The sequence below is a fragment of the Dendrobates tinctorius genome, unplaced genomic scaffold (genome assembly GCF_039654945.1).
Source record: "Dendrobates tinctorius isolate UK_male_01 unplaced genomic scaffold, ASM3965494v1 ptg000046l, whole genome shotgun sequence".
NCBI lineage: Eukaryota > Metazoa > Chordata > Amphibia > Anura > Dendrobatidae > Dendrobates > Dendrobates tinctorius.
This window is the reverse complement of record NW_027361714.1, coordinates 84,159,833-84,183,572: the sequence shown is the minus strand read 5'-3', so window position 1 is coordinate 84,183,572 and position 23,740 is coordinate 84,159,833. Positions and strand designations below refer to the sequence as shown.

Here is a 23,740-nt window from a genome sequence, read left to right as displayed (position 1 = left end):
AGTTTCTTCCATTATTAGCTATTTTAACCCCATTTTTGTTGTTCACAGCAACAGCTTCCAAATGCAAATGCCACACCTGGAATCAGCTTCAGACCTTTTACTGCATAACTGATGATGAATTAACACAGGAAAATCCTATACAACCCATTAAAGAGCTTTTGAGATATCTGTCAAATTACTTTAGGCTGGTATAAAAAGAGGCAGCTACATATTAAAGAGCTGTAATTCCTAAATTGTTACTCCTGTTATAATATGAATGTCTTCAACTTAAAGCTGAGAGTTTGCACTTTAATCAATCTCATATTGATGATATAACTGTATCTTGAATATGCTTTGGTAAACAGCTAAAATGACAAAACTTCTGTCACTGTCCAGATATTTCTGGTCCTAACTGTATGTTCTGTCTTTTGTAACTGACCTTTCTTCAAGCGGCTTCTGCATGGAAGCCACCACTATTTTATATGAATACATTTTTTAAAAAAAAAAGGACAAGCATCAAAGCCGTGGCAAAAATGACTGAAAAGGTGACATATTATACACTTTCCTGAAGCTTCTTCCGCTTCAAAATCTATGCGGGTACGCTGGTGTCTAAAAGACGGCCTGTGCTCATACCTCTAAGATCATTTTCTGATGATAACTTCCCTTTACACATTACACTGTGCCTATTGTAATCTTTTTGTTGTAGCTTTCTAACCTAGCTAAGGGGATCCCAAGAAGTGAACTGAAAGGACATTTAGATAAAAGTGTTCTTCCAGCTGCAATATTTTTATTGTGCGTTCAGTACATGATTGTCTCTACTATACCTACGCTCTGGGTACAGTTTACATAGCACTGGATTTTAAGACTTCTCATAATTTGCAAAGATAAAATGACCTGTAATTTGGCCTCCTTTTAGTGAGTAATGTCACCTGTTTGGTCAATTTAGTGCAGTTAATACATACCAAGTACATGTCAGAGCAGCCATTACATAAATATTCTCTTGATGTGTTTGCTGCTTTACAGTTTATCATGTGTAACATCAGAATGACTGTAAAACAGCGCATATTTTAGCAGATTAAATACATTTCTTACGGATTACTTCTACCAAATAGCTATTTTAAAAGCTTTAGTTTTATGACTCATTGTAGGAATGAGTAATTAGTATTTCTATAGGGCTAGTCTCACATCCTATTAGTGACATGACACTTATGTAGCCTTTTTTTTTCTTCAATTTTTAATATTGCATCAAACAGTTAAAGCATGAATAAAAGAAGATTTTACACCTGTCTTTTCTGCTGGATTCCACCTCTATTTTCACACCTAAAATGATGGACAGCAAATGCAGGATGGTGTACGGTCTAAGGCCATGTTCACATGAGGCATATTTATTTGTGTGTTGTTTTTTTTAATTCTGCAAGAAAATGCATCAGAATGAGGTTTCTAAAAAAAACTATGTACATTACATAGAAGTAATCCAATGCAAATCTATGAGGTGGCTGCTCTACCGTGACAGGTGACATTTTTATCCATACAGGTAAAATTTGAAATGTGGATTTACAATTGTTTCTCGCAGGGTTTTGCTGTAAGAAAAAAAAGTAATACTCTTACAATTTTTAAAGATGGGTAGTTTTCACTGCAAATGCAATTAACATTATATGAATTGATGAAAATTGTTTAATATTTGCAAGGAAAAACTATTTTCTATATGGGCTCGGAAGACAGAATACCTCCATCTCCATTTCTCCATCTTCTCCATTGTGTGACTGCAGTCCGATGTCATTGAAGTGCAGTCTGAATAGTTCCAAGCACTCATTAACTTGAAAGGCCGAGTGCGTTCCGAATATCAGATCAAAATCAAACATGTGCACGGCCCTATAGACTAACATTGAGTGTGATCTGATGTTTTGTCGGATCGCACAAGGACCAATAATAAGGCCATCTGCAAGAGCCCTACTGTATACACAGTTAAGATTTTTTTCTTTAACCCCTTCACGATTTTTGCCGTAAGTGAACATCATGGTCGGATAGGGGTTCACGACCTATGATGTAAACTTACGCCATGAAGGAAGATTGTTCAGGTGGTCCGCTGAACGCTGCCCAGTGTCATCCAGTCAAATGTAGAGATGTGGAATATTTTATAAAAATGTATTTGCTGCGCTTTTTCTAAGCACTCATTTTGATGCATTTTTACTGAGCGTTTGAAAGCATAGTTTATTATTTCTTTTTGGATAATGTTTTTCTGTAAATCTTTCTTTTAAACTGCAAGCTTCTTTAAAAAAAAATCAACATCATCTGTGCAGTTTTTTCGTATTCTTCTATATTGTCCAACACTTTTGAAAAAAAGTTGAAGTCAAAATGGTGTCTTGTTTCCCCTTGAAGATCTTCAAATCTAGGAATTCTACAGTTCTATGGGAAAAAAATTATGAGAGAATTTCAAACCTCTTGAATTTCTGCTGAGTTCCTGTATGAACTCATCTGCCTCTTCCAAGTTCAAAGCTTATTTGCATAATTTAATTACCACCTGATTTCGCTAACACCTGATTTGCTAGTTGACACCCACAATTATTTGAACAAATTGTATATGGTATATTCATGTTTTGCCTGAAGAAGGGGCAAGAACTGCTCCGAAACGCGTAGAAAATAAATTTTTATAAAATATCCCATATGTCTACTTTTGACTGGATGACCCTGGGCAGCGCTCAGCAGATCACCTGAACAATCTTCCTTCATGAAGTACAAAATGTCATGAAAAAAAGAATCTCAGAATCTGTGAAGCATTCGATTTATTACCACATAAAGTGTTAGGCGTTGGACTCCCTCTGCACAGGGTAGATCCCAAGCCTAATCTTCTCCTGTGGTCTCCCATTCAGTCTCAGCCACAGTAGATGCTGCTCAGCATCAGCAAAGATGTTGGTCTCAGCATTTTGCTCAGACTGTGCACATTGTTACTGCTGTGTCTCCAGGTCCAGCTATGGTAACTAACAATAGACAGCAGCAAACAGTCGTTCCTGTGGCTAAGTCCAGGATTCGCGCTACTGAGCATGGTCGTGATGTGGCAACCTCTCATTGGTGGTTGGCCGTCAGCTGCTCAGGTCCTTTGTCGGCTCCGGATTGGTTCGCGAGCAAGGTCCTGTCTGATTGGCACTGTCTATAAAAGGATCTTTGGCGCGCCCTTCGGTGCGCTTAGATCATGCGTATTTGCTGTGTGTAGGTGGGACTGTTACCACCCTGTATGCATGTGTGCCTCTAATAGCACCACAAGTGTGTTTCTAGGCAGGCAGTGTAGGGTGGAAACTCCTGCTTAAACTTAGCATCTGCACCGGGCGTCCTCAGGTGCAGGCTCAAAAGCCACTGTGTGTCAGAGCAGGTTCAATCACCAGCATAGTGGGGAGAGAGTTATAAGGACCCCAAATAGTGTCAATTCTTCTATGCTCCTGTGATGCCTAACAGGACATAGCTTAGAGTGCTCTCAGCTCTTGTACTGCTCTATGGAGTAACAGTCAGACACGTTGCACTCTTTACACCGAGTGACGTTTAACTCGGTGTGTTTATGGTGATTTCTCGCAGCTACATTCCGCCATTGTCCTCTAGCTGCGGATTTTCCAACACCACATGGTGGACCCTGGGTTGCGATCGCTCCTTCTCATAATTTATATTTGGTGCGATCTGCAAACCCTAACATAAAATGACACTAGTCAAAATTACTTGTCATGAAGGTGAAAACAGGTTCGGGGAAGGGGGGGTAAACAATTAACTGAAGCTCTTCTAGCATTTCGATTGCAGTAGTAATGTGAATGAATCATACATTTTAGTCCCCACGTTTGTCAGTCACCTAACTGGTCAGAGAGCTTTTTGAGTGAGGTCTTTAACTTACAGGCACTTATTTCTGGATTTATCGTATTTGGCAAGCTCTTTTTGTCAAGTCATAAATTTTTTGCATTGTGTTTGGGCTTGTAAGCCTGGTATGAAATTCCTTTGCATAGACTTTTGTCTGTACATCACAGGTAGTTAATTTAAAATATTACACTGGATTGTGGCTGTACTCAGTGGCCATTTGTGCTGGCACTACTACAGGTCTAAAACATGTATTCACACACATCAGTTTTGCTGAATTTTGCTCCTACAGTAAATTTCTGAAGTACAATCTTCTAATTGATTTTCTAAAATGTGATTAACAGAGCAATTGACACAATGCCAATTTCAGATCATACTTTTTTAGCTATAGGGTGGTACATTGAGATGATTAAAAGCTATTTCTACATTGGCAACCCTTAATACAAATCATGAATATTCCCATTTGTGGATTTTTTGTGAGAATACCCCTTTAAGCATGACCTTATCACTTTGTTTTCTTTTTTGCTTTCTCATCATGCTAAAACCTGCCTTCGCGCCATTGTTTTAACAGATTGTTGTGCTGATTCATATCTGTAAAACAAAACTTGCCCTACTGGATTACCTTTGCTCTTCAGGCGTGCAGGCGGGTGTTATAAAATGCTTCTTTTGGCCGAGTTGAATGAATTTCGACATATTTTATGAGCAATTTGAGGGTGGAAAGTTATCCAGATATTATATATACTCCATTGTAAAAGGATTTTATGATTTCAGAAAAATCCTGTCCCCAGACTGCAGTTTGTTTATGAAAACTGTCTTTTAGGCTGGGGTCACACTTGCGAGTGCAATGCGAGAAACTGGCGCGAGTCTCTCGCCTCAATACCCGGCACTGCCTCCGGCACTCGAGACCGGAGCATTTAGCTGCATAGAAATACATGCAGGCACACACTCCAGTCCTGAGTGCCGGCGACAGTGCCGGGTATTGAGGCGAGAGACTCGCGCAAGCTTCTCGCATTGCACTCGCAAGTGTAACCCCAGCCTTACTCACTTTCCTGGGTTCAAATGCTGCTCCCAGTGTGTGTAAGGGCTCTTTCACACATCCTAATATTTCCGGTACTGGAAAAACCAGTACTGGAGATATCCGTGTGTGTTCCTGTGTTTAATACGTGTGGCAACCATGTGCTGCCTGGGTGTCGCATCAGTACCACACATACTGGCACCTGGGAATCAGTGGTACTGTTTGTGCTGTTACCCGGTGCCGGGTGCTGAAGATAACTCGCATCACTGTCCCCTTCTCACCCTGCGATCAGTGCTAGCAGGGGACAATGTTGAGAGTTGTATTCAGCTGATAACAATGAGAGCAGTCAGTGGCGGAGTAATCATCAGTAATCATGAGCTATAAATGTTTTTCTTTTTCAAAAAAATGATGTGGGGTTCCTCTGTATTTTTGATAACCAGCGAGGCAAAATTGATAGCTGCGGGCTGCAACCCTCAGCTGTCAGCTTTAGCAGGATTTGTTATCAAGAATAGAGGGGTCCCCATGCCATATTTTTAAATTGTTTAAATAATTTCCATTACTAACATATGGGCTTGATGTGACCAGACACTACAAAGGTGGCATCGACACCACAAATATGAACCCAACTTGCCACCGCCACAGGGCAAGTGGGAAGAGCTGGCCAAAGAGCCAGAATTGGCACATCTAATAGATGTACCCTTTCTGGGCAGCTGCAACTGCTACTTTTAGGCTGGGGAAGCCAATATCCATGGCCCCTTACTAGTCTGAGAATATCATCCCCCAGCTGTCTGCTTTAGTTTGGCTGGTTCTCAAAAATGGAGGAGTCCCTATGCTATGTTTTAAATTTATTTATTTAAATAATTACAAAATACGTCATGGGGACCCCTCTATTCTTGATAACCAACCTTGCTAATGTTGACAGCTGAGAGTTACAACCCGGAGTTGTCAATTTTGCCTGGCTGGTTATCAAAAATACATGGGAATCCCAAGTAAAACTTTTTTTTAATTATTTATTAATAGTGCAGGCGATGGCTGATGAATATTCCCATCAGCCGCCATCTGCTCTCGCTGTTATCAGCTGAATACAACACTCAACATTGTCCCTTGCTGGCGCTGATTGCAGCGCGAGCAGGGGACAGGGATGTGAGCTGTCCTCAGCACCCGGTGCCAGGGAACAGCACAAACAGTACCACTAATTCCCAGGCACTGGTACGTCTCACACTGATGACACACGGACGTCATCCGTGGGTCCTCAGTGTGCACATGTGCAGGAAATTTTGGTGACCGTGCTGCTTTTAAAAAATGGATATGTCAGCGTGCTTTGCCCATGGAAACACACTGACATGTGCACAGACCCATTCACTTGTGTAAGTGTTTACGGTACATGTGAAAACTGTCACCTCATGTAGTGGACACACTGATGTGTGAAACAGCCCTAAGACTGAGTTCCCACAATGAATATTTGGCACTATATATTTTCAAGCACAAAAATTCAGCGTGATACGGTTACAGCAGAGCGAATTGGATTTATATAAATCTTAGGCCCTCTGAGGTTTCTATGTTGTGGAAATTGACCTTCAAATTGATTTCTAAATTTGCAACGTCAATCCCTCTTGCAGTAAATATTCTTTTATTTGAGGATTTTGTCATAGAATGAATGTGTTTTTATTGCATTTCTGCAGCATAAGGTTAACTTTCTAAGATGAGTTTTTGACACTGCATATATTCACCTCAGCAGAAACTTACTAAAAACACATGTAATCTGCACATGACTGTATCAAAAAGGTTTGTCAGAGCCAAAACCTATCAGCTCTATTTAAAACCTGATATACCAAAAAGAGATAAAAACGCTGCATCAGAAACGCGATAAAAACTCATGTAAAAAAAAAAGCAATGAAAAAACACAAATAACCTAATTAACCTAATCAGAGTCGGTCTGGGGTACCTAGACCCCACCAGTAGAACTGGCTTAAGGAGCCCACTCTAAAGTTCAATGTTCAGGATAGGTTCAGCCTCATGTAGTTGTAAGTTCCATCATATTTACTGGAAGAACAGGTGCAACATGCTACGTTAAAAATATAGAAACCATAACGGAACCTAAAAAGATCTGACTATATTCAATTGGTTCTGTCAATCACCATTTGCCTTTGTCATGTTACATATGCATTTTTGTTCAGAGTTTCAAAAAAATATTCTTGCTATACAAAAAAAAAATTGCCTCTTTCAAGATGACGCCGCCGGCGCCTGCGCACCTTGTTTGTTTTTTAAAAAAAAACAAATAGCGCTGTGAAAGGTTTTTTTTTTTCAAAACCAGAAAACACTTTTAGGCTGGAGTCACACACAACATATAAAAATACGGTTCGTTTTACACGGATGAGAATCGCAGAAATGTTCCCTGAACAGTGATCCATATGTCATCTGTGGGCAATGCGAGGATGCGATTTTCTCGCATTTAAGCATCCGTGTGACATCCATATGTTTCTCGCCGACTTGCAAAATGGACATCTAATGGATCCATGGCCTCAAATATTTGTGAAAACATATATACAGTCATATATATATATATATATATATATATATATATATATATATCAGTGAGACACACACATATATTTATTTATATTTCATACAGAGCTAGATAGCAGAATAGCCGATAATTCAATTGTCGGCATCTGTAAAATCATTACAGAACCCCACAGGATATGAGACATGGTTTACATATAGTAAACCATTGCATATCCATTAGCTTTATATGTCCCTCACTAATAATATTAGTAGTGTGTGTGTGTAAAATTTTGAAGCAGTCGGTGTTAAATTAAAGAATTAATTCATGGAAAAAAACTAGCGTGGGCTCCCGCACAATTTTCTCCACCAGAGAGGGAAAGCCAGTGACTGAGGGTGGAAATTAATAGCCTAGAGAGGGACTATGGTTATTGGTGCCCCCCCTCCCGGCTAAAAAGAAAAGTGAGGGACATATATAAATCTAACGGATATGCCAAGCTCTCAGCAAGTTATTACCTATCTTGTGGATATGTGACAACTTGCTAGGATGGAAATAATTATTTAAAAAAGAAAAAAGAATTCAAGGACACATTCAATATAGCAATGTATAACCTGAAATAAAACCATAAATACAGTATCATCAAGCAATATACCATTAGGCAATGTTCTCACTTAAGAGTCATTATCTTTCATCAAAGGTAGTAACTTACTGACGCAATGCATTATTCACAAAATAATTACATCATTTTTACATTAAAATTCCTTAAGATTATCTTCACAAAATTTCATAATTTTACTTTAAGGCTAATTCAATCATCATTAAGTATTGCAGGCAGCTAAAAAGATTGTCTAGGCATGTTTCATAAGAATAAAAAGTATCTTAGTGATTTGTTACTTTTCTGCTTCAATGCATTTGGTCACTGCAACTGTCCTTGCTGGATTGTAAGTGGTAACATCAGAACCTGGTTGTAGAGTCAAGAGATTGGTGGTCAGGGCATCTTTGCATTCAGTCCAAATGAGAATATTAAAATATACTCAAGAACCTCTTTATCTTGTAGGATTTTGCCACGTTGGAGAGGAGAATTTAGTGCTTGATTTCTCTTTCCCATTTATTGTATAACTAGATTAAGGCCCGATGCTATCGCATCGGGAGGATAGTGATGTAGCGTTGACCATGTGTTGTGCGGCACTGTGAGTCTTCTTATAGAAGTGGGGTACAGCAAAACAGGGCATATAAATGGCGTGAGATAAATGACTTATTAACTGGTGTAATTATGCAGAAGACTTAAACTGGGGTCCTCCTGTAGCTATGCTTAACGTTTGAAGAAACTGGTATCCTCCTAGTCGAGGCAAAATTGGCCCTGTAATTGCCCAGCAGTAGTTATGAAGTGGTAGAGGCAAATTGGCCCTGTAATTGCCCAGCAGTAGTTATGAAGTGGTAGCGGCAAATTGGCCCTGTAATTGCCCAGCAGTAGTTATGAAGTGGTAGAGGCAAATTGGCCCTGTAATTAGACACCGGCAGTGAACAGGCAGAGGAGCAAGGCAACACGTCTGCACAGCAAGTCGGCGTGAGGTAAATGACGAAATTCCGCGGGATCCAAGATGGCGTCGGCGAAATCTCGCAAGATTTCGCTGACGTCATCTTGGATCCCGACGTCATCCACGCCGGCGACATGTTCTTGCGGCGACGCCATCTTGGATCGGCGAAATCCTGCGATCCTCAAGATGGCGTAGGTGAAATCTCGCGAGATTTTGCCAACGCCATCTTGAGTATCGCGGGATTTCGCCGATCCAAGATGGCGTCGCCGCAAGAGCATGTCGCCGGCATGGACAACATCTGGATCAAGGATGGCGCCGGCGGAAGAGGAGGTCGGGGATCGAGCCGATGCCGACGGCGATCGTGGAGCAGCGGCGATGACGGCGTGAGTATGAGAGACGGAGTGAGAGAAAGGGTCGTAAGTGGAGTGAAAGAGGGGGGGGACGTGAGTGGAGATGGCAGTGGCATAGCAACTGTTTGTGGCGCCCGGGGCGGTCGAAAAATTTGCTGCCCCTTTGGTCGTTGATAATCCGGAAGCATCCAAAGAGCCCACACTACTCTCAAAGATCTAATCTTTAGTCTACTACTAACTCTGCTGTTATTATTTCTAAATTTCTAGACTTTCATCTTCTTGCAGTTCTTTCTCTCTCTCTCTCTCTCTCTATATATATATATATATGTGTGTATGTATGTATTAGCTTGAGGACCCTACTGAACCTCCACCACTGCCCTGCCGAGAGCCGCACCATAAAACAGTGTAAGGAGACCCACGTGTCCTCCCCCTGCACAGACCCACAGTACACCCGCTACAGAGCCCTCATGTTCTCCCCTTGAACAGCCCCCCTCCCCGTGTACCCCCCTGCACAGCCCCTCCATGTCCTCCCCTGCACAGCCCCCCATGTCCTCCCCTACACAGCCTCCCAATGTACCCCCCAGCACAGCCCCGCATGTCATCCCCTACACAGCCTCCCCATATACCCCCCTGCACAGCCCCCCCATGTCCCTCCTACAGAGCCCCCATGTTCTCACATACATAGCCCCCCATGTCCTTCCCTGCACAGCCCCCATGTCCTCCCCCTACAGAGTCCCCCCATGTCCTCCGCTGCACAGCCCCCATGTCCTCCCCCTACAGAGCCCCCATGTCCTCCCCTACAGAGCCCCCATGTCCTCTCCCTACAGAGTCCCCCCATGTCCTCTCCCTACAGAGCCCCCCATGTCCTCCCCTGTACAGCCCCCCATGTCCTCCCCCTACAGAGCCCCCATGTCCTCCCCTGCACAGCCTCGCCATGGCCACCTATCTGCACAGCCCCCCAGTTCCCAGTATCCCTCCTCCCGCCCTCACCTGCCGGTTGCCGGTTCCGTTCAGCAGCAGCGTGCTCTCCCTGGCCTCCTCCAGCTGCTCCCGGCCGGACCACGACACCATTAGCCATACTCCGTGCTGTGCGGCCGCTCCGCTTGCTGTTTGGGCATGTGACAGCCGGAGCCTCGGCAGATCCCACGGTCATGTGACTGCCAATCTCCATCGCTGCAGCGGGGTCATACCAGGAACGCGCGCCCGAGGCATGACGGGTAATGTAGTCCTACAGTGTTACCATAACAACACGGCTGCTGGGGCCTTTCCTAAAAGCAGCTGAGGAGCTGTCATGCTGCCGCGCCGCCCCCACACAGTGCCGCCTGGGGCAGACCGCCCCCCCACACGCTACGCCACTGTGTCGGGGAGTGTGCGGGGGCCAGAAGAGGCACAGTGCTACTGCCAAAGGCAGCTTCTGTTTGGATGTGACGTCACCAAGTTACAACCGGACGGAAGCTGCGTTACAACCGGACGGAAGCTGCTTAGCGCATTTATTATACTAGATTGTGGGGCTTGTTCCCTAATATCTTGTTTGCTAGCAATGCAATTTTGGACAGGAAAGTCATAAACAGTGTTGGTACACCTAGTAGAAAAGGGTATGAGACCAGGCCTGGGCACCTTCTCAGAATAGGTTCCACAGCAGCTGTAAGTTCTGTTTCTATGGTACATATTTCTTAATGAGGTTGTCCAAAAATAGAAAAAAAATAATGAACTAAAGGAAGTGAATCTCTGTGAATCATATACTCCTTTGTCAGTCACAGCTTCCTGTGTTGGTACCAGAATCAGACAAAATGAGAAGAGTATATCTATAGTAAGAGCAGGGCTATCTTTCAATGAGTGACTGGAGTCTGCACACACATGCTCAGATCACTGACTTCACCCTCTTCCCCTATGCACGGATCCTGTTGATGTTTTGGAGCTTCGGCTCCTTAGCTAACGAGTGCTACTTGTTATTAGAAAGCATAACCCAGAGCTTGTCAGCTGAAAGGATTGGCTCTTCAAAGCATCAGCAGGATCCAAGCAATGGAGGACAGTGAAACCTGATCTGAGTTAGTCATGCATGGGGCAGATTGGCTCTGCCGATGTTTTGGAGTTCTGGCCCTTCAGCAGACAAGCACTGTGACATGCTCCCTAATGACAAGCAGCACATTGCAGCGCTTGTCAGCTGAAGGGCCGGCGCTCCAATGTATCAGCAGAATGAGTCTGTTTCATGCATGACAAACTCAGATTAAACATCACTGTCCTCTGCACAGATCCCACCCATGCCTTGAAGCACCGGACCCTTCAGTAGACAAGTGTTGTGACATTCTCTCTAATGACAAGCTGCACATTGCAGCCCTTGTCAGCTGAAGGACTGGGGCACCAAAGCATGGGCAGGATTCATGCACAGGAGGACAGTGAAGTCAGTGATCTGTGCATGCATGCTCAGATTGCCATCACTCATTTAAAAGTAGTCCCACCGCCACACAGTGATGCGCTTCCAAAAGCAGCGCAATTAATAAAAATATAATAGGAAACTGATTGTTAGGAAGAGTTAGGAAATATGAAAGGTGGTCAAATAGTGGAAAACCTCTAACTTAAGTAGTTGCAAATTGAGAAATGGTTCAAAATAATTTTCCGTTTTCTTGCTATGCTTTCAATATTCAAAGATATTATTTAAAATATAATTACATTTTACCCCAAATTATTATGTGGTTTCCACAATAAAACATGTTTCAAAATAATAAAGACATTTAAGAGTTCTTAATATTGTTAACTACTATAAATTGTACTTAAAAAAGTAAAAATAAAATGTTTTGTGGATGTGTTATATGATAAAATATAGATTGGTAGCTCACCACTTGTTAAGAATCTTGTCTAGCTGCTTTTGGTTTTGTACAAGAGCTGCAGGATACTACCGACCTTTGTAGAATTCAATGAACTTACAGTAATTCTGAAGTTATTAGTAGACATGTTTCCAATTCTACAAATACTTCCTGGTGGTTGTGACCATTTCAAACTAGAAAATGAACATTGTACTGTATAGACAATAGCTACAATAAAGTATAAGATCCTGTATGCACAGTATAGAAACGAATACATATGATGAAAGACGTGCACGACGCGAAATATCGAAAACAAAAAATTCACTTTTTATTGAAAACACAAATGTAAAAAAGGCAATATAAAAATAAACAAAATATTAGACAAAAAAATACCAGCTGACCAAAAAAAATCCATGTTCCACTATCATTAACAATGCAATAGGTAAATTGAATACATCAGAAAATAAATAAAGTTATCAGTAGTCTGTAATATAAGGAACACTTATCATCCTCCATACACATAATGCTAATTGGATAAACCTCATTGATATCAATGGATTAAGCTGATAGTCTAATGTGTATGGGGGCCTCCCAACTGTCCCCTGATAATGTACGGGGACAAAAGAATCCGGCATGTCCAATTTCAGACTGCCTATCCATTTGTTCTCTAATATATAAACTACATCCAGAAGAATCTGGCAGCAGCTCTCTCATAGAGAATACAGGAGCGCTCGGCAGAACAAGGGCTCCCTTGTATAGGAGAGTCAAAGGAGAAAGCTGTCAAGTGAACGATCTGTGGAATGAGCTGTGCGAATGACAGCTATCTAGAGTTTAAGGTTGACTTTAGATTTCCTGATCCAATATCACTAACAATACAATTGATAGAATCTGTTTGGTTTTATACAAAGTGAGCAGAAGTCTATTATATAGAAAATACTTATTTCCTTAAAGAAAGATAAAAGGAATTTAAGAACTATGGGCCCAATTCATCAAAGCTTTTATGCTAGAATGCTGGTGTAAAAAGCTTTAAAAAGTAGCAAGGTTTTGGCAAAACTCAAAGCTGCATCAAAATTTTGCGACTTTTGGCATTCTCACGTAATTTTTGCCAAGCTCCAACAAAGTGGGTGGCGCTGATGCAGGATGTGGGAATGGCAACAACTGCTCATCAAATTCATGAGAGATGTGACATTTACACACAAATCTTACTCCAGTCTCTAAAGGCGCACATGGTGGTCCTCCAATATCCCAAATTCATTAACAGGCATGTCTTCATGAATCAGAAGTGTCTGACTCCAGCACATCCCTGCATTAAGACCAGCGTGAACAATTGGGGCCTTTATTTTATTGCCAATTACATAGAAGACAGATGGTCAGAGGGAAAAGAGACCAAAGGTCACAAATGGAGATGGGCGAACCTGAATAGTAAAGTTTGGGGTCAATACTGAACACCTAGTGTTCATTCATGGACCCAAAACACAGACTCCTCCAGGAAGTCTGTGTTACTGTTTGGGTTTGGCACCCTGAACATTGGATGTTTTCCTCACTGTCATCTGCATGACACAGCAAGAAACGCCAACAGCACTGATAGGCCTGAAGATCATTACTGTCAGAGAGCTGCGGTTGACAAGCTGTCAGATAACAGCGTGAACCAGCAGCTGTGACCGTCAGTAAAAAGTTTACCACCAGTCACAGGTGTCATTTGATGAGAGAGTACTACTCTCATTAGCCTACTCCTATGCCTGCTGTTGCTGATAATAGCGAGAGCAGGCACGGCTGATGGGAGTATTCATCAGCCAGCGTCTGTGCAATGTAAATAAATAGAAAAATAAATAAATGATGTGATGTTTCTTCTATTTTTGATAACTAGGGCAGGAAAACTGACAGCTATGGGTTGCAACCCTCTGCTGTCAGATTTATAATAGCTGTTTATCAAGAATAGAGGGGTCCTATGCCTTTTTCCTAAAACTAAATAAATAATTTTAAAAAATGGCTTGGGGTTCCTCCCCATTTTCAACAACGATCCAAGCTAAAGCAAACATATGTGGGCTGGTATTCTCAGACTGGTAAGAAATCATGGCCTCTCCACCCTAAAAAAATAGCAGTCTGCATCAGCCCCAGGAAAAGCACATCTATTAGCGGCACGAATTCTGGTGCTTTGACTAGCTCTTCCCAATGGCCCTGGTGCGGTGGCAAGTGGGGTAATGGTTGTGGGTTTGATGTCAGCTGTTTTATGGCCGCTGACATACAGCCCACAAGTTAGTAATGGAAAGGCATCTATAAAACGCCCCCATTACTAACCTTATAGTAAGATTGTAAAAAAAAAGACACAGCCAGTTTAAAATCCTTTATTTTAAATAATAAACAACTGTCCCCATTACCTGTTCGATGTGAAGATAATCCATACTGTCCCATGACGATCCAGATGATTTGGATAGCGCTCACATCAGTGATGTGACCACTATCCACACCAGCCTGCTTTCACTAAAACAGGAGTGTAATAATGCCGTGTCACACTCCTGCATTGTCTAGCGCTGACCAGTCATGAGAAAGTTCACCAGAGATCAAAGCTGATGAACCCTGGGACCTTACTTACGGCTGAGGTTGACGTTAATATTCTGGGAAGGAGCCAATAGTCATAAAGGTTCCCAGGCTATTATTATGAGTTCACAACTGTTTACTTAGCTTTTACTGCTAATTATAGGGGAGACCCCTCCCAAAAAAAGTGACTTGGGGTCCCTCCTATACTCAGTATCCAGCAAAAGCTATACAGACAGCTGCAGGCTGAAATTAATAGCCTAGGAAAGGGCAGTGAATATTGGCCCCTTCGCAGACTAAAAACATCAGCTTTCATCCATCCCAGAAATGTTGCATCAATAAGATGTGCCAAATCTGGAGCTTAGCCTCGCTCTTCCCACTTCCTCTGGTACAGTAGCAAGTGGGGTAAAATTTGTGGGGTTGGTGTCAGCTTTGTTTTGGCAGCTGACATCAAGCTCAGGGGTTAGTAATGGAGAGGCATCTATAAGACACTCCCATTACTAACCCCATAGTTAGATTGTAAAAAAAAATACAGCCAGAATAATATCCTGTAATTGAAAGAAAGACACTGACACCTTTTTTTTAAATAAAAAAAAGCAAAAAAAGTTATACTCACCTTTACGCCTAATCCACCAATTCCCATGTCCCCTGGAAAAGAAAAAAAAATAATAACCATATCCCTCACCTGTCCGACGTGAAGATAATCCATACTGTCCCACGATGATCCGGATGATCCACGATGATCCAGTGATGCAACCTCAATTCACGCCAGCCGGCTCACACTGAGACAGGAGCATAATAATGCTATCATTATTTCAATTAAAGGATTTCACTCTGGCTGTATCTTTTTGTCTTTTTTTACAATCTATGAGGTTAGTAATCGGGATGTCTTATAAACGCCTCTCCATTACTAACTTGTGGGCTAGATGTAATTGTCCCTAAAACAGATGACATCAACCCCACAATCATTACCCCACTTGCCAACACATCAGGGTAAATGGGAAGAGTCGGGCATAGCACCAGAATTGGCACATCCAATTGATACACCTTTTCTGGGGCGGCTGTGAGCTGCTATTTTTCAGCTGGAGGACCAATATCCATGGTCCTTTATCAGTCTGAGAATACTAGCCCCCAGGTGTTTGCTTTAGCTTGGATGTTTGTCAAAAATGGGGGGGACCCTACAACGTTTTTTTAAATGATTTTTTTTAAATAATGAAAAAAAACGCAAGGCACCCCTCTATTGTTGATAACCAGCCATGATAAAGCTGACAGCTGAGCACTGCAGACCGCAGTTGTCAATTTTGCCTGTGCTGGTTATTAAAATAGAAGAGATCCCACGTAATTTTTTTTTTATTTATTTATTTAAAGAACAGGTATCAGCTGGTGAATACTTCCATCAGTGGCGTTTACTCTAGCTGTTATCAGTGACAGTAGTACTCTCTCATCAGCCGATGCCGATGACTGGCGGTAACCTTTTTACCTCTGGTCACAGCTGCTGGCTCACGCTGTCATCCGACAGCATAGGAATCACAACTCTCTGACTTTTTTTAGATGTTCAGCCAAACTTGCCTGCCAGACCCGAACATCCACGAGTTCGCCCATCACTAATCACAATGTTAGATGTAAAGAGCAATATATACAAATGAAAGGAAAAAAAATAATATCGGTAGCCTATGGGAAAAGTAAAAGACAGAGTAAATACCTAGTGGTAATAATGCAGCCTCACCTGGAGAAACAATGCATCATGCAGCTTTTGTGGCATTCTTTTGAGGCAGTGTTTCACTTTGCATATTTAAATGTGTCTTTAGCTGTAAAAGCTGTAATAATTCTACATGTGTAATTCAACCTTTGACTGTGCTCACAAATTACATCTCTGGATGCGGGTTTCCAAAATTACTGGAAAACTGCAGCTTTTTTGCCACAGCTTTTCAAAATAATAGCAAATTATTCACAGTGCAATACAGACTATGCTCTTACTCTGTTTCTGTTGTTATTTTGATGTGACTCTATCCTTAGCTACTTCTACCAGACTGCACTTCTGTCTTGCTCATTGGATGTGTCATCTGGCTGTAATTGGCATGTCTGTAATGTAGCGTTGCGCCTACTGAGTGTGTTGGGGGACACTCGCTTGGCACGGGATTAACATAGACAGGCACGGTTTTGCACATAAAACAGTCTATAACGGTTTATTGTACACAGCATAAATCAAACCATAGGCCCTGTTGCGCGTCACAGGCCTACCACAGTTCATAATATTTCAACGTATGGCTTTAACTTGCAGTCCCTAGACACGCTGGACCTCTCTGTCCAGTGACCGTGGATGACCGCACGCCAAGCAGTTCATTAACGTTGATAGAAGTTTACAAGCACCAACAGTCTGTCGAGGTACCTTACAGGAGCTCCTGCTCCAGACGTCGACTCCTTGTCAGTTCGCTTTCTCCCCCAATGCAGGGCCATCACAGACTCTGCTCACACATGGCCTCAGCGGGTGCTGTTCAGGATGTCCGTTCCCCCCGGGACCGTCCAACACACAGGATTCACCGGGTGCTATTCAGGGATCTGATCCTATGGCCAGGACCTCCCAACACATCGGCCTGCAGGTCCAAGGCCTCACCATGTGCTCTTCAGGAAGTTAGCAGCTCCCAACACACAAGCCTTCCAGGACCTTGCACTCTGACTACTCAGGTTAAAAACACAACCATGTGACCAGATCTCATTCACATTATATATCCAAAACGATCCCCATATGTGGGCGGTGTATGTGTGGCTAGTCGATCCCACCCAGCTCTCCAACTAGCCCTATAAGCCCCCCCCTATAGGTAAATAAACCCATGGACTACAAGTCCCAGCACAACAACATCATTTTTGGGCTTACAGCGCAGAGGACCTCTGCAACACATACCGGCCATTTACAATCATTCCGGTCACTGTTTCACCACCACAATCAAGGAAACGCCTACATGCATATCCTGAGGAGCACATACAGTGCCCCCTAGCTGTAACAGGGGTACCTGCATCAAAGTACACAAAAGATGTTTCGGTTACGATAGTTTGTGAAAGTCAATGGGTGATACATGTGTCTATATGATATACAATTGCATAACTTGGTTGTTAAAAAATCTAATTATTTATTTCAACTCTTTCCTTGAGTATATGGTAGACAAACAAAATAAATTATGAGCAGAGCTAAAATTCTCATTTCCCCAATATAATGGAAAAATAAAAAATTGTGATTGCATTTTTCCCTAGGAAAAGCCCACTAAAATATAAGCTGATCAACGGAAGGTCAGGGATAGGCCATTGATAATTAATATTGAATAAACCCCTTTAACAACAGTTTTCTATGATTTGCTTCATTTTTCTCCAAATATACTCTTAGTTTATTGATTGCCATCCCGGCTTTTCAATAATCCGCTTTTTCTTGATTTGTCATACATAACTTATTAGCAAAAAAATAATTAAAAATATTGTACAATGATGGTATGTAAAAATCATGACTTACCGGGTTTCAATGGAACACAATACAAATCGTTCTGGTTCAGAAAATATTTTTAATACTCTGGAAACAAAAATGTTCCCATTAGCTGACAGCATGCTGAGAAGTTGATATTGAGGGGTTAAAAAAAATTTTATAAAAAAATTTGCTGAAGTTTTCACTATACAATGATCAAGCTTAATTTACATAAAAATGAAAAAATGAGTGAACTCTCTAAATATTCTTTTTTTTTACGTTCCAAATATATAATTATTTTATGGTCAGTTAGTGTCAACTTAAAATTTGTATATTATGTATGTGTCATTAGCATTTCCACTTTATACACAGATAATGTATGTGAAGCGCTGTGGAGTTAATGGCGCTATATAAATGAGTAAAATACACAAATAAAACTTCCAGCCTTTTTGGTATTCTTGATCGCCATCTAGTGTTTGTTGTTTTCTATAGTTAATTGTAGTTACACGTCAAGATCACTAGGTGGTGGCATTGACTAGAAACTAAGAGGAAAATGTTTTGAACCATTTGATGAATCAGTAACTTGTGGATTATTCAGGACTGTCAACATAATGGTCTTCTTATTTCCTAGTTGCTTTGACTGGCTATGTGATTTTTATAATTTTACTAATTCCATGAATGGAACGGAATATAACAGCTAAAATATTTGGATCTGGCCTAATAAAGTACATGCCACTCTCTACATTGAATTAACTGGGGGAAAGGAAAAACACTTATTTTATGTGCAGTTTTGAATTATATGGTGCCAAGGTTCTGACACTTTTTTTGCTGCATCACACTTACTTTGATTCTATATGATAGGAGCACTATAGCAAGGTGGTCCTACTCTAATTGTCAACTGTGATTGCAGAACTGCTTTGCCATTCACGCCCTGAGAGCCTGTGGCTGTTGAAACGAAACTATGTTAGAAATTGTAGTTATGAAACAGCTTGAGGGATACATGTTGGTAACCCTCAACTTACTGAATACAAGAGATTGAGCGATCAGAAGTCATTATGTTCAAACTCAAGAGTATACCTTTTACAAGGGCCAATATACCAGCCATTTTGCATTTGTACAGGCGGACATAAACAGTATTGGGAAAGAACAATCGTTAATAAAATTGCTCTGTTGCTTGTTGTCAGTAGCACATCACTGCTGAGCTGCTCACAATGAGGATTTAATGGCCCACATGGTCAATCCAGTAAAGTATTCCGTTGCATAGAATACATCCACACAAGTCGACTATATTTTCAGTAGTGCTCCAACTCAGATTGGAGGGTATCTCCTGTATTTAGCCCTCTTCAGGTCACCCACAAATTATCAATTGGATTCAGATATAGTTTTTGGCTGGGCCATTCCTAAACGTTGATCTTCTTCTGGCAAAGCCATTCTTTTGTTGATTTTGAGGGATGCTTAGGATCATTGCTATAATAAAATGTGAAAATCTTCTTGATCTTCAACTTTTTTTTGAAGAGGCCTGAAGGTTTTATTGCAAAACTGACTGATATTTGGAACTGTTCATAATTCCCTCCGCCATGACTAAAGAGCAAGTTCCATCTGCCAAACGCCCCAAAATATTATGCTGTCTCCTCCATGCTTCACTGTGGGTATGGTGATCTTTGGAGATGAGCAGATTTTTGGAATCATGGCCAGAAAGTTCAACCATGGTCTCATCAGAAGATAACATGTTTTCCCACATGCTTTTGGCAAAGTTGTGGGTTTTTTGAAAACTTAGCGGGGCTTTGATGTTTTTCTTTGTAAGAAAAGGCTTTCGTTTTAGCACCTTACAAGACAGAACAAACATAAGTAGAATATGAGAGATTGTGGTCACGTGCAGTATACAACTAGTACTTGCCAGAAAATCCTGCAGCTCCTTTAGGCTGTGTGCCCACGTTGCGTTTTTTTAAGCGTTTGTGCCGGATCAGACGCTTCAGAAGCGCTTAAAATAAGCATCCCATTCATTTTAATGCACTTTTGTGCCAATTGATGCGTTTTTTTCCGCATAGGAAACGCTTAGCGGCTAAAAACGCAGCATGCTCATTATTTTCCGCTTCAGTCCGCGTTTTTAGCTGTTTCCTATGAGTCCAGAAGACGCGCGGAAAAAAACATGTGGCTTTTATGCAAAAAACGCGTGGAAAAAAAGTGCGTTTTCTGGGAAGAAGTCCGTTTTTCTATCAGTTTTAAAACGCTAACGTGGGCACATAGCCTGAATGTTGCTGCAAGCCTCTTTGCAACTTCCTGGGCTAATTTTATTCTTTTCAAGTTTTGAGGGACATCTAGTTCTAGGTAATGTCAATATTGTGCCAAATTTAAGCCACTTTCTGATGACTTGACTGTATTTACAGTGTTACATGGTATATCAAAGGCCTTCTTCTGACTGATAACTTTCAACAATGAGATTATTTTGCTGTGTTGTAAGCTGTTTACAGACCATGGCTTTTGCTTTAAAATGTGGTCAGTAACAATTTTTTATAGGGGTGTGTAGACTATTAATATCAACTGTAGAAAACGGTTTTGAGTCTTGAAAATGTTATTCAATGTTGATGTATAAAAACAAACTCTATGTGGATGCCATATGAATTGCATATGGATGACAATATAGATTACAAATCATATATTTTTACTGGTTTAAAATTGGAACATTTTTAACACGTTCATTAAACTTACATGCTGATTTGTCCACGAAAAGCCCCATATACTAATAAGGCCAGGTTCATACTGCGTTAAAGCAGTCCGTTCAACGCATAGCGTTGACGGACTGCGTTAACGCTATCGTTATGCTATACAGCTAGCGCAGATGCTTCATCTGCGCTAGCGGTGACAGACCCTCAGAGGCTGCAGCCCGCGTCCGAGAGTCCGTCACAGAATGACGGCACATCGCTAGCGCATGCCGATTATGGCATGCGTTGGCAATATGCTTGATAATGGGGGTTAATGGCAGCGTTAACGGATTGCTTTACATCGCGTTATGCCCGCGGTGTAACTCAATCCGTTAAACAGCTTCCTGAACACAGTATGAACTCAGCCTAACAGGTACTAGTGCTATCCAAGAAAAAATACATCACAATGAGCCCTAATAAAGAGGGAATATAAATTGATGTTAGCACTGTGTGATCTTTAAAAAGAGTAATTGATGATTTTTTTATTATTTAGATTAGGCCTCATTCACTCATCAGTTTTTTACGTACAAGTGCTATCTGTTTTTTTCATAATAGCACTCATGTCTACAACAGTCTATGGGGCCATTCAAATGTCAGTGGCTTTTTGTGGACCGAGGCCCATGCAAAATCAAAGAAACATGTTCCATACTGATCCAAGTATTGGATCAAACTTGGTAATGAAAGTCTATGGGTCCGCGATTCCTCAAGAGTCCTCAGAATGTAATCATAAGACAATCTGTTTTTGTTACAGATCATTTGATACTCCAGATGGTGATCATCAGTTACGATTATATTCAGTGAGTGTAAATTCCTCAGAAGATCCTGAAATCCTTGTCGCCAACATGAGGGAAGCCAACGCCAATTTCCAAGAGAATATGGTAAAGTACCTTGAATTCAAAAAGTTAACTTCTAATTTAAGCTTGGTTTACATACTGAGAATAAAAACTGTGGCGGCCCTGTGCCACTGTGGTTGTTTCTCTACTGCCTTGCACAATAACATAAGCCTTTAACGTGTGGCTTGGTGGTTGTTGTTAACCTATTGTTTCCTTATTGGATGGTAGTACCAAGACAGATTTTCAAATTTTGGGTTATTCAGTCTGGAAAAAAAGACAGCTTAGTTGGTGCTCTATCTACAGTATACATTGAGATTACAGAGATGTGTCTAGTTTTTAAACCTAGGCCTATGCCCATTATAATGAGGCATACTGTACTTCTGGAAAAATTAAGGTTTTATAATTAATAGACTGGGATTCTTAAAGGGGTTGTCCATCCTTAGGGTACAAGTCTGTAGTCACTCTATGGCCACGTTCACATATTCAGTATTTAATGAGTTTCTTCCCTCAGTATCTCAGTACAGAAGTGGTGTCGGGTTTCTATTATACTTTTCCTCTGATTGTTCCTCTCCTGGTTTTGGCTTACACATACTGAGGTAAAATACTGACCAAATACTGAATGTGTGAATGTGGCCTATATGACTGCAGACTTGTGAATTCTCAGAACGCGTACATTCTACTGTGTCGTGAGCGGTGGGTGCGTGACTGCACAAATGTGATTTACATAGAATCATAGAATCGTAAAGTTGGAAGGGACCTCCTGGGCCATCTGGTCCAACCCCCTGCTCAAAGCAGGATTCGCTAAATCATCCCAGTCAGATGTCTGTCCAGCCTCTGTTTGAAGACTTCCATTGAAGGAGAACTCACCACTTCTCGTGGCAGCCTGTTCCACTCATTGACCACTCTAACTGTCAAAAAGTTTTTTCTAATATCTAATCTGTGTCTCCTCCCATTCAGTTTCATCCCATACATGCGGTCACGTGCTGAACAGACGCACGCAGCCTCGCTCAAAGAAAACAGTTCTAATCAAAATGCGGTCAGAAGTATGTAAATCATATACTTGGGGGTCACATGACCTCCCGCTCCCAGCCCCGACACCAAAGAGTATAAAGTGACTGTAGACGTGTAACCTAAGGCCGGACAACAGCTACTGTAAGAACAGTTCAACTATAGAATTCTCCGCCGCACAATGTAGTACTTGATTCACTGAAGGTAAAGGGGGCCCTAAATAATATCATATCACAAGTTATGTGAACTAGATTTATGTACATGAAACCTTAATCTAGGGATTTTCTGATTGCTGTATTAAAAGTCCAGAAGGAATTGTTCCTTTTTTCCTGTTTCACTAGTTACAAATTACACATATTGTCTCTAAAGGTACCGTCACACTTAGCGATGCACCAGCGATCCCGACCAGCGATATGACGTGGTCAGGATCGCTGGTGCATCGCTAAGTGGTCGCTAGTGAGCTGCCACACAGGCAGATCTCACCAGCGACATAGCAGGGGTCGGAGGTCGCTACTTAACTGTCACACTAGGCGATCCTGACGTCCTCCCATCCGCGTCCATGTGTCGCTCGTTGGCGCCACAGGAAGCCCAGCAGGAAGCTGACGACGAGAAGCGGTCCAGGCCGTTCTCGTGCGATCAGCGATAGCCAGCGGGGGAGCCGGTCGGAGGTAAGTATCAGACATAGCGATATCGCTATCAATATCGCTATAACGTCACAAAGCCAGTGACGTTATAGCAATATTGCTAGCGATATCGCTTAGTGTGACAGGCCCTTAAGTCTTTGATCAAAACAGAAGCTTCATTACATCTTGCGGTACTGATGCCGAGATGAATGTATGTACAGCAAGCGGGGTATTTTGAATCTCAATATAATGTCTTGGTTTTCTGGGCAACATGAACAAAAAGTTATAGCAAAATACACTAATGCCTCATTCATACATTCCACAACAAAGAAGCAGTGATGGAAAAGCTACCATTGACATGAATAGGATTAAAGATCTCAGACAGGCAAAAATAGATAGGTTAGTTACATTTATAGGTGATGTCAGTTCGTTCTGTCCTAACCACTATCAGATCCCATGATCCTGAAAAACTCTGTTTAGCGCTAAAGCCCTGATATTTTAGAAAATTGGTGGAGAAAGGTTGAACTTGATGGATCTAGGTCTTTTTTCAACCTATGTAGATTAT

At 41.6% G+C, this 23,740-nt stretch overlaps 1 protein-coding gene across 1 annotated transcript in view; it reads left to right on the top strand.

Annotated features, from left to right (window-relative positions):
- Positions 1 to 23,740, top strand: part of CRYBG1 (crystallin beta-gamma domain containing 1) — a 429,535-nt gene that overhangs the window by 93,931 nt on the left and 311,864 nt on the right. Inside the window, exon 2 of the mRNA XM_073576084.1 lies at positions 21,463 to 21,589. Within this exon, the coding sequence (XP_073432185.1) occupies positions 21,463 to 21,589 (127 nt within the window). The remainder of the gene's footprint in view (positions 1 to 21,462; positions 21,590 to 23,740) is intronic.